The sequence below is a fragment of the Leptidea sinapis genome, chromosome 22 (assembly GCF_905404315.1).
Source record: "Leptidea sinapis chromosome 22, ilLepSina1.1, whole genome shotgun sequence".
NCBI lineage: Eukaryota > Metazoa > Arthropoda > Insecta > Lepidoptera > Pieridae > Leptidea > Leptidea sinapis.
This window is the reverse complement of record NC_066286.1, coordinates 4,826,137-4,839,193: the sequence shown is the minus strand read 5'-3', so window position 1 is coordinate 4,839,193 and position 13,057 is coordinate 4,826,137. Positions and strand designations below refer to the sequence as shown.

Below are 13,057 nucleotides of genomic sequence, written 5' to 3'. Positions count from 1 at the left end.
CGATTTTGGCAACTTGATTTGATTTCGCACGGTCGATTTGCCGCTTAAAGAATCTGTAAGTACGGTTGCAGTTCCTCTTTAGAACTTTGCAGTTCGGATCCATTATGCCCGTCACCCATAACGTGGTTCGTAACCCATGTTCAATACGCCTATTTTTCGCAGTCAGATTCTAAGAACCTAAGAATAAGTTTAGTGGTTAGTAAAATGCAAAATAATCTTTAATCTTAGACCAGCAGTACTTATTCGCGAGTCAGAGCAAGTCGAATCCGCCCTTAATATCTTACGTCTTAAAGAAACCAGAGGAATTGCAATTGTGTTTAATTAAAAATCCTGAACGGTACTGCATTGTAATGGTCAGCGACCGGGATAACATCTGGCTCATCCCGTCACTATTTCTCACAAAACAAACTTATACAATCTGATTCCATTAGACTTTTGCTTACAGACCGTAATAATAAATGAAGATTTCATAATATGTACAGCTCAGCGATCCTCGCAGCTCTGTTATTTGCTTCAACAAATTAGTCTCAGTTAACACAAAGACACCTTCATTAGGCTGCCGGCTGCGAGCTGAGCCGAGAACACCGGAAATTGAGTGATGAGTAAGCTAATTACGTTGCGCTATTTTAATCCTATAGGCCATCTTTAGGATTCATTGTGTATATATGTATTATGACTAGCCGTTTCCGCCCGCTTCGCTGGGCAAATTTTTAAAAGGAAGGAACGTTGGAATTCCTAGTAGAATAAGTAACCAAACAATCTAGGATAAATTTCGCATCGAATGGTGGTAGTTTCATGTCGGTACGATTAGTGGTTTAGGCTTGAAACAGCCTCAAGCAAAGACGATTTTCATTATATATATAGAGAAGATAGAGCTCAGTAGTGCCGACGCGGTATGTAACTTAAAGTTCGTAATATAAAAGCTGAACAACGATTAAAGCATGTATGAATGTAATATACAAAAAATATCAAACTTTTTGCTCTAAATTGTGATAAAGTTGAAACAAAATCACCAAAGGACCACAGATTAAAAAGCTAGCACAAAAAGAAAGATTTTTTGCGGAGATGCCGGCTAGACGTGTAAGAAAGCGTCACAATTTTCTGCTTTAAAAATGTTATGTATACTTTGCGATATTTCTTTGTGTGCAATAAGCCTAATATAACATAGATTCATAAAAAAATATAGCTTATTACTTTATTTACAATACTATGACTATATGAAATTAAAACTATCATTATGATGGATAGCTAGGCTGATCACTTGACTGAAATAGTTGCCAGCGCTTGGGCTTCCAGTAGCCTATATACAATATATTATTCAAGTATTTTATACCTAGTCTTGCCATAAATACTGAAGCAAAGCATAAAAAAATTCTATTGCAAATAACATTTATTCGTTTTTATTATTTTTATTTATTTATTATTATTAAAAATATAAAAAGTTTATTTGAATTCGTCCCCATTGGCTGCAATACAGTCCTTTAAACGTCAAGACCAGTTATCAATAGAAGCACGCACTCTTTCTATGGGAAAATTCTTCCCTACAAAACGAACGGATTGTTTTAGGGATTCCAAATAATCATGGCGTTTAGAGCAAGCCGTACTCTCTAAAACCATTAATCATAATCCAGCGGATTAAGGTCGTGACTAGACGACGGCCAGTCTTCAGCTCTGATGAAGTCCGAAACATTCGTTTCCAACGAAGACTGCGTAGACTGAGCTTTCTGATCCGTCGTCGAATCTTGCTGGAAGAACCATTATTGGTTATTGAACACGTGGTGTTGTTAAGGGGCTTCATTACCTTCTCAAAAATGGTAATACTTTGTTTATTTTTTATTGTAACAGTATTAATGGCGAGACTAAGTAAATACATACATAACATTTAAAATTAGCATCAATTAAAGGATATGTCATGCTGATTTCACCTGTATAAAGGTTCGCCATCCGATTCCTTGAACCACAGCACCATGACAACAGCGTCGTCTGAGTGCAGAGGTTGTATGTCACAGGGTAACGAAGCCTTCTTCCCCAGGACACCTTGTACGTCTGATGTTGGCACTGTAAGAGATTCCACTTGTGAGTTGATGTTCTGCACCAAATGTTTTTTCATGAAAATAAGGGACGATAGGAGAAGAATTGATGCGCCCTGCCCATTAGATGGCAGTGGCACTCAGAATTCTTGAAAAAAACAAAAATTCTGAGTGGCACTACAATTGCACTCGTCTCCTTAAGACATAAGATGTTACGTCTCGTATGCCCAGTAATTTTACTAGCTACGGCGCCGTTCAGACCGAAACACAATATTGCTTACACATAACGCCTTACGGCAGAAATAGGCGCCGTTGTGGTACCCATAATCTAGCTGGTAAACTGTACAAAGGATCCTCCCACTCGTGAAATACCAACACACAGTAACATAATGCTTACATTAATAATAATATTGTAAGAACAGCTGGATAAGAAATAAAACTAGACACTTTAAAATGTCAGAGATCTTGACATTTCACGTTGGCGTCACATTTGCAACCATTTTGCAACACCCTAATTTAACGGGTAACGAATTTTTGTGTCAAATATCTCTTGTGTTGTAGAAATGCGATGTCATTAGCAGCATTCGTTTGAAGATGCTCCTAGCTCAGGATTTGTGTTGTAACTTTGTACAAATACCTTAAAAAATATGATTACAAAGTAATATCGTACAATTAAACTTATTATTTTATAGCCTGAGGGCAGTCGCTCCATTCTCAATCTATGGTATCATGAAGAAAGTCATTTAGAATATAGTAGTAACATTTACTACACAAACGTTTTTTAACAATTCCTTTGAATATCGTAATACTGTTGTTTTTCAAATTTTTCTGGGATCTTGTTGTAAAAGCATATACATCGCCCCACGAAAACTTACTAACCCGACCTAGCCGAATAGTAGGCGTTATAAGTTTATGGTTATGACAGTTTCTAGCAAATTCACTTATGTGCATATGAACATACATTGTATTATCAAGAATTAACAGTATGATAATTAATAAAAATACAAGGCTTAAGGTAAGGACAGCGATTGTTGTTTTAAATTATTCTTAAATGAAGCAGTAGAGGAGTGCAAAAACATTATATTTATTATGATTATATATTTAGACAACCCGTATAGCCCAGTGGTTAGTGATCTTGTCTCCTGAGCTACAGGTCCCGGGTTCGAATCACAGTAGGTGCAAAAATTTATATGATGAATATATCAATTTGTTTCCGAGTCATGGATGTTTATTTGTATTTATGTATGTTCAAGTAAGTATGTTGTATTAAATATATCGTTGTCTTATATCCATAGTACATGCTTTCCCGTGTTTGAGGTTTCCCTATTTAAGATGGCGGCTTTTTATAAGGTCATGTAAAGAGTTTCCTTTAATTCTAGTAGTTTGAGACTATGTAACAGATGGTTTGGGATAACACCTGTGGTGGAAAGGACTATTGGAATTACGTATACTTTATTTTGGTTTGAGATTCTAGCCACTTCATCATACAGTTCAATATATTTGTTGATTTTTTCAGAAATTGTTTTTTGTAAGTTATGAATGTTTGGAACAACAATGTCTATCAGGCACGTTATTTTATTTAATTTATCTTGGAGCGTTATATCTTGTCTATTGTTATTGTTATTATTTAGTCACTTTTCTTTGTCAAACACGGTTAAACTAAAACTAGTTAAAATTGTTTAATAAATTCTGAATTCTGAATTCAAACAGGAGCCAAAGATGCAAAAGACTATAAATATTAAGGTACAGGAGGTATAGTGGTACAGAGAGAGTCATCGATGGCTTAGTAAAAGCTTTTATTTGTTCCAAAATTTACGGACGATGTGGGATTCAAACCCGCCCGTTGAGAGACTAAGCCTGGGCGTTGGGTAAAGAAACCCAAAGGGTGTTAACGCTAAGCCACCTGACACCTACGAAGTTCATAAATCTTTGCAACTCTCCAGTTGAAGTTTCATCTCCAGGATCTACACTCAATTATTGGATATGAAATCGGACAGACCATTTTTGAGCCCATGTTGTTACAGAAAAAAATATAACATAAACATTTTTTAGTTAATTACCAAAATCACCAATAAAATATAAAATATACGGTTGCTAAATATAAGAAAATATTTCGCAATATCTGGTTTTTGTTGGAATCCTGTAATTTATAATATGAAACGCCTGAAGATGCAATTACTTAGTCTATGTTAAAATTTAAATTCATATCAATGTAACAGTAGTTGGCGGTTCTTAGTGTCAAATTTCATTTGCTCTGTGTTTATACTCAAGTGAACATGTTTTTAATTTTTATTTTTGTATGGTATAAATATTATTTATATGTTATTTTTTTATATCTTTAATAAGTAGGTAGGTACTATGGATTCGTAACAGAGTGACTCGCAGATCATGCATGGTTGTGGTTTTGTTTTATAACTTCACCAATAACGTATTTATATATTTTATTATTCGTTAAGCCCTGAATAAATTGATAAATGCAAAATATTAGATCAAAATAACATACATTCATTAGGTATCGTTTAGTGCCCATATCTTGACTTACAGTTGTCAATTAAACTGAAATTAAAACAATGTAAAACTGATATTTTTATCTAATTAATGACACTAATTTGGACATTGTAACGGTTCATTAAAATTTGGACCCATAGATGTATGGGAGATGGGCAGACTTTAATTGCAATGTCCTTTAAAATTTTAGCGATTTGTTAATTATTGAGCGATTTTCCCCAATATTAGGATTTCTATTTTTGTTTATCATAATACTTAAAGAAGTTCGATGAACAACTCACAATTTTTTTTTGTCAAAGCTTGTCGTACACACTTTATACCGTATACCAATATTTAAGCAAAGATTTCCATCAAAACGCAAAAAAAACATCTTAATACATGTGATCTATATATTCTATCATTTCAGATAAGGTTTTAAACTACTGATTATTATTGATAAATATTAATAGCACATACCTACTAATCTTTAATAATGATATCGTTGAGAAAAAATTAATAATAAGAAATATTTTTCAAAATAAAACAGGAGTGTCTACAATACTCATCACAAGTTTATTGCCAATCAAACACCGAGTTCAGACATTCACTTGGCTATGACTTTCTTGTAACGAAACAACTCACCAACATACCATAAGGTTGAGAACACACAAAGATTTTTGCTTATCATTAAATTTCACACTTCAATAATATATTTTCACCCTAGGTGTTTTATTGTGTAACTGGTATTGATTCAAAGATTCAGAAAGAAGAATCAATCAAAATCAGGTTCTCAGGTGAAAATAGAAGTAAACATACAAATGATTTAAGTTTTCTTTAGTGTTAATTCCGCCAATATTTATTTTTTAAAAACAATTCGACACGTGTTTCGCCTCTACACGAGGCATCCTCAGGACGTGTTGTCTCGCCAAAAGCTGGCACGAGACTGAATCAAATGAGCCGGAAGCCGCTCTTTTATACCCTCGTCCCATTTTTTTTTTTTTTTTTTTTTTTTTTTTGAGAGGAGGAAATACTGTTACGTATTTACGCCCCGGAACGGGGCGTAATATGTCGGACTCGAGTGTCCGCGTAAGCGGACATCCCATACCGACTAAAACCTCCTCTGTGCTGTTAGCAGCCCTGGCTTTCACAGCGAAGTAGGACGTGGGCCGTGGAGGCCGCGTCCCATGATATGACGCGCTGTGATTGGTCGGCTGTTGTGACGTATTACCCCCGGAAGAGACACGTAACAAAGGTGATGGGACTAAATTCGTTTGTTCATTCAACAATGTAAACATGTTATTTTTGTGTTTTATTATTTCTAATTGCTCTAACAAATTTAAGCGAAATCCTTTTTCACATGTATGTAAAATATTAAAATTATTATTGTTTCCGAGTGAGTGACCTGTATCAATTAAATGTTTCGCGAAGTGTGATTTTTCGGGATGATTATTCCTAAATGCGGCAATATGTTCCTTTAATCTAATTTCGAAATTTCGACCTGTTTTACCTATATATACCCCGTTACAAGTGTCACAACTTAGTTTATAAACGACGGATTTTTCATCTTGCCACCCCGTACAACATACACTAGCGGCCGTCCGCTGCTATGTTCACAGATTAATGTCAGTCCCACTGTCCCGTGACAGCTTCGCGAAAGAACTTAATATAATATACCAAATCGCGGTTTCCAACGGCTATACAAAACAGTCAGTGAACAACAGCCGACCAATCACAGCGCGTCATCACATGGGACGAGGGTATAAAAGAGCGGCTTCCGGCTCATTTGATTCAGTCTCGTGCCAGATTTTGGCGAGACAACACGTCCTGAGGATGCCTCGTGTAGAGGCGAAACACGTGTCGAATTGTTTTTAAAAAACAAATATTGGCGCAATTAACACTAAAGAAAACTTAAATCATTTGTATAATTATAGATTTCCGCAAAGTAACGCCTAATTCAATAAATTTTTTTTAGTAGAAGTAACAGCAATAATAGCCGTTCCGAAATTTCAATTTAAGAGCACATTAAAACTGTTATTTAGTTAAGTCCGAATTCGACCTAATGTAGAAAAAATTGCATTTAGTACAATCAATTCAGATAAAATTTTAAAATGTTTAGTTAATCGTGGTAAAAATCTGTTTAATTTGCCATTTGAAATCAAATTTTCATTTTTAGTTTCTATCCACACGCTAACGTTAGGATAAGAGCACAAAATGTATGTAGCTTGTAATTACAAGCCATATATCACATGTTAACAAATCATACAAATAGATTTGATTTGAATGAAATATTATGTATGCAATGTTTGTATAACAGAAAAATGTCAAAAACTTATTAATTAATCAAGTAATTGAATAGAAGGAATACAACCAGATTTCAAAATCCTATACATACTGTAAAGTATTAAGTATGTGAAACTAAATCTATCTATAAGAATTTAAACAACATCCTCCATAAAGCTTGTTATAACATTATGGGCATAAATATATATTTATCTAAAATTAAGAATATGTCAGGTACGGGTTCATCGATAGTGTTGCATCTAAGTTTTGTTGTTTGTACCCAGTGTAAGACCACCTTAATCCAGTTTTCCGCGCGTGAATGTTACCGTGGCACGCTATGAGCAGGCGAGGTGTGCGCCACTTGGCGTGATGTTCCACATTATGTTTGTTGATACTAAACCAGCAATATTTTGTCGTTATTACGATATTCCTGCTATTGATGTTGTTGTAAACCCGAACACGCCTGCTAAATTACCTTGTCACAATGTTTATTTTGGTGTAAAGTTGCTTATAAAACTCGATTTCAAGATATTATTATTTACGTTAGAAGTTTATCATTCTTGGTGCCAGATAATGTATTTTTGTACAATTAAAATAAATGATAGCATCGACATATTTTGATTTGAAAGAATAGTTAGATTTTTATGAGAAAAAATGACGATATCTGCTAAGTAATTGGTAAGTTATACACCTGTCACATTGCAGTGCTGCTCAGGATTTTATAAACCCTAATTTTATAATTAAACCCTAAATTCTGAATGCCATTAGAATTACGCTCGTCACTTTCAGACATAAGATATTAATGTTTTTTTAGTCTCGTATTGTTTCACGGCTGTGATGCCCACCTACTCGGCAATCTGTGCAAAGAAGCCACCCACTGCGTCAAGGTACACGGAAATATTTCGATCCCGTGACATTGAATAACTAACAATAGTATTCATTTAAACAGGTAGGAAGTGCATAGAGTTTATTTTCATATTAAATTACTTTGCTGTTTTTTCTTTGTCACTATGATATTGTGAAAACAGTTCAAGTGTTGTCAAAGAGAGAAATGAGCTATTTTCGTCCGAAATCCTTTTGATGATAAAGCACCTAAACACTTTTCTTCGTTACGACCAGTTTTAATTAATATTTTGTCTACGATTGCTTGTATGTAAGTTTATTGAACAGCAGTTCAAGTGCCCGTTGACCGATGTCCATCGAACATTTGATGAGAACAAACATTTACTCTACCGCTTGACACACATAGAGTACAAATTGAGAAATGGAATTCCTAGTTGATTTTTGCTAGCAATATAATATGCCATTGCCTAGAAAATGTCGCACTTTTTAAGCTTAATAAAACTGACGTACAATACAAAACTAGACTCAGAATCACGCCCACAAACTATAGCATAGGCAGAGTTTTGCTTCAAAAATATAATATTCATTAGGCAGAATTTAATTCAGTTGTTTTTCAACCGCGCATTAAATACAAGGCCACGCAATGACAGTGTTCAGTGAAATAATGTCCAAATATTAATATATCAGCATAATATCGAATCTTAAGAAGGATGGAGTTGTGGGGGGCCTACCAACACTGCGTCTTCCGGTACGTGGTCGCCATTCGAGGACTCTACTGCTCCAACGGCCATCTGTCCATCGAACTCTGTACCCTGCCCACTGCCATTTCAGTTTCGCAATCATTTGGGCTATGTCGGTGACTTTAGTTAAAGTTTAAGTGCCCTCTAAATTAACAAAATTATGTAACTAATCCGATGTTTTTAATAATTTTGCTAAATAATAACTAAACATTTCAATTGCTATAACGAAATCCATCGCCGGCGACGGACGTCACTTTCGCACATTTTGCACCATATTCTATGAGCACATCCAATAGACTTTGAACATTACTGTCACGAAATAAGGTGATAATTTGAATGAATGTTTTAATCGCCTGTCGGACATTTTTGACGACCTTATAATTGGAAATCTAGTTGCTTATTAGTACGTCAATGCTAAATAAGTAGATAAATATAAGACGTGAGTTTTGTTGTTAATCACATAAAATATTCAATTAAAAGAGAGCATTGTTATCGTATATCTTAGGGCTCAGTTTGCTGTATGATTATTTTATGAATTACCTTTTTCTGTTTCTTAACTTAGCTTTGCCAAGATTTAGCATCAAGAGCTCACACTTACAAACTGATAAATCAGTTATTTTTGTTGTTTGTAGGGTATATTAATTTAGTTATATTATTACTTTTTAACAGCTGATTTTAAAGTAAATATTTAATCGTTATCCTAAATTAGTGATCCGAGTTTGATATTTTAATCCAATTTCTGCTTTTGGAGATTTTTAGTACTGATCTATAGAACGTTTTAGTGGTTTATTATTTCAATGGATATGTTAACGATTACGATATAGTGAATGAATATCATATTCTAGTAACATTAAGTTACGTTACATCCTTTTCCCTAATTCGTAACACCAATCTATTGTCGGGCGGCATAATCTACACTTTCCGTCAAGTAACCGCACGCAAAGGTTCAGGAAATCCATGTATTCTTGTTGATTTATCACCATGGGATTGTAGTGATTTCTTGGGTAATCGTCCCGTGAGTATATAATGTGGTTTTTCAGCATACACAGGTGACTGTAGAAGAACCCACATCTTGGAGAAGAGGTCAGTACCGGCTTTCCTCTTTTATTTCTATTTCCATTACCGTTATCAAAGTGACACTTTATTTAATATTTTTGCCATGCACTTCCCCGGGGCTAACAAAGAATAGGGAAGTCCCAGGCCCAGGGATGTCGTAAGAGGTGACTAAGGGCTACCAATACTACCAGGCTTCTTTGCATAGGATGCCGTAAAGCAATAATGTGTAAGCATTATTGTGTTTCGGTCTAAATACCATCTAGTGAAATTACTGGGCAAATGGGACTTAACATCTCTTGTCTCAATCATATTTTTCAAGAATCCTGAGCGGCATTGCATTGTAAGCATGGGCATTTTATGAAAATAAGGCACGAGACGAGCAAGACATTCAGCTGATGGTAATTGATACGCCCTGCCCATTACAATGCAGTGCCGCTGAGGATTATTGAAAAACCCCGAAAATCCTGAGCGGCACTACAACTGCGAGACATAAGATATTAAGTCTCTTTTGCCCAGTAATTTTATTGTCTTCGTTCTTAAAATAAAAACTTTATCAATAGTGAAGTAAAAACCGTCACCGCGTTCGGTTAACCAATACCCACAGAATTCCTCGGCTGATAAATAAATGCCGCGTGACTTGACTAACTCTTTGACAGATACAAATTTTAAACATAAATTAAAGACAGACATAGATCATTTATACATCTACATCTAGACTATGACAGCTGTGAAAGCGTCGAAAAAAATAGACTTTAGACCTAACCTCAATTTGGACTAATTTACGCACACTAACATAAAAGTGTCATACAAAGTGCGCGAGTTTAAGACGTATTTTGTCATGCACACTAAACTAATATTCCTGGCTTGTTTTTATCGGTTGTCTAACAGCAAGAGATTCTTGTCTAGATGTATAAATTATCCTAAATACTTTTTGACAGAAGTTCAATCAACAACCCACCTAATAGGGCGAAGCGGTAAATTCGAAATATGCCGCTACTGTGATAGGAGGTACAAACTACGGAAACGTTCGGCGTCCTAAATTGTGATGTTTTGGTGTGTGTACATATAAAAATTGTCTGTGATGTTTTATAGTAATATACTGTGGTCTTTGAATAGGTTAAATAGTGCTGACATAATCATTTCCTGTAATATTACCTTGTGTAAGCTTTGTAGACTAATTTAGCGTTGGTACAAAGCAGTGGTTTAAATTTCTTAGAAACCATTATTTAAAATTGGGAATTTTTTAGATAAATAAAAAAATACCATCGGGTAATTCGTATGAATGATCATATGTCCTCGTCTATAATACTTATTTATGCAACTGTTGTGTAATAAGGGGTAGGGGAGTCGAAGCCTTGTGTGATATCACATGAGTGTTTCAATACCTAATTATTAACAGTTGCATACAAGACTTTATCTACACGCATAATATGAACCCTCTTTAAATGATAATAAAAAAGCCAGTCCTGGTAACCATAATATCATCCAAAGGAGTGTTATTATGAAAACGGATGATATAATGTTGTACTGAATTTCATTACAACACTCGTTTGGATGATGTAATGGTTATTAGGACATTGGGTGTTTTAATGTTGGCAATAAGGTAATTATTTTAGAATCTTTGATAGAAGATAAAGCATGGGTGTAGATAAATCAAATGATCGACTGACTAATGACATAAAAACCTCAATTCTAACATGTAATATTATAAAGAGATGGATTATCGAAAACAGCTGCATCTCGTCCGTTGCTTAATATTTGTAGGTTATAGATAAATTCTTGGAAATTCGAATTAGTACACTTGATGTATATAAGTAGTTTAATATGACACAACCGTGATGAGTTGATTCTTATGGATGACCCAATAAGACCTTGATCGAAGTTGAGTCATGTTTCGTAGCAGAATTTTAAATGAAGTCATCTGTGACGTCACAAGCCGAAACAGCGTGGGTCGAAATTAGTAGAGGCCTATGTACAAGTTCATTCATCACGGAGCTCGTTCGAAGTATTGAAAGTGTAATGAGTCATGGAGGGCCTACCTACCCTGCAACCAAATTATCTGTTTGTTGAAAAGTATTGTTGATTGAAATATTTTTGTTAAAACATAAGAAATAAGGAATTTGGTATTTGAGCTAATCTTTTATTAAGATAATGATGTACACTGAAAATATGCTTTTAAGCTTCTGGAGTAGGTAATCGTTTTTAGTCCCTATCTGGCAAAACAAAGTTGTGACGTCACGCTTTATATATATACCTTGATTTTTTTTATATAATATAGACCTTGAATGGTGATATATATGTCGTAGGTATATTGTCAAAGCCGTGTGTTTCATTAGTGATATTATAATAAAACAGTAGATTATCAATCGAATTCATTTCTTACAATTTAACGGCCTGATATTAGTGACATTTAATGTCACGGGTATTGTACCCGTAAATAGTGAATAAATATATAATTATAGATAATATAGGGATATTAGTATGAGACGTCGAGCGTTCTGCTTGGTATTTTTTTTCATACGCAATTTGCAAAAGTAGTAAACAAAGTAGTGTGAATCAAACATCCCATCTGAAATTATTGATGTAATAGTAGTGAACAAGGGCCGATTCGGTTCTGACACTCGCCAGCCACTGCCGCGGCACGCTACGCTCGGCTCGTGCGTTGTGATCATCAGTCAAAACTTTTTTTTTGTGACCTACTAGTGAACAAAGACAGATTCGTTTAGATAACAATTAGTTGATTACATTTATAGATAAGTATGATTACAAAATAATGACTATACAATAAATACAAGAAACAGACCAATCAGAGACGGCTTCATAAACTAACGACCAGGAAAATTGTCAAAATATAATTTACCTTACAATATCACTATAGTGCACCCGTGACATTACAATGTCACTAAAACCATGCCGTTAAATTGTAAGAAATGAAGTCGATTGACAATCTACCGTTGTTCTATGATATCACTAGTGAAATTATAATATCACGGCTTTAACATTATACCTACGATATATATGTACATAATTATGATGTAAATAATCTAGGTCCGAATCAATAATCAAACAGCTCATATATCAGCTAGTCTATAAGTCAGCCGAGCTCGTTAGCGACGCGGTTGAAGCCACATGTCCAGTCCGTGGTTACCGTGCGGCCTGTTTTAGTTCATTCATACAATTAATTGCCAGTTTAATTAATTTTGTATTACATTCGAATATTTCATAATATCCAAATAGTTACAAAGACCCCATATTGAGATTCGATTAATTCATTCAAAGAATATTGTTTTACATATCGTGATATAATTCGTCTCAGAATCCCATACATTACAACAAAATATTTTGACTCATTGACGTACAATAAATAACTAAACTCACGCTCAATAAATGTCTGAAGCAAAACTCTGCCTACGCGTCTATTAGGCAGAGTTTTATGCAATAGACTTTGAACATTACTGTTACAAAAGGTATTAATTTGAATTCATATTGTATATAAATATATATTTTTTATGGATATTAAGGGACGAGACGAGCAGGCCGTTCAGCTGATGGTAATGGATACGTCCTGCCCATTACAATGCAGTGCCGCTAAGGATTATTGAAACATCCAAAAATTCTGAG

General features: G+C 34.6%; 1 protein-coding gene across 1 annotated transcript in view; it reads right to left on the bottom strand.

The window, feature by feature from the left end:
- LOC126970949 (uncharacterized) overlaps nucleotides 1–13,057 on the bottom strand; it is a 320,824-nt gene that overhangs the window by 47,568 nt on the left and 260,199 nt on the right. The window contains exon 5 of the mRNA XM_050817094.1: nucleotides 1,926–2,058. Coding sequence (XP_050673051.1) covers nucleotides 1,926–2,058 — 133 coding nt within the window. The remainder of the gene's footprint in view (nucleotides 1–1,925; nucleotides 2,059–13,057) is intronic.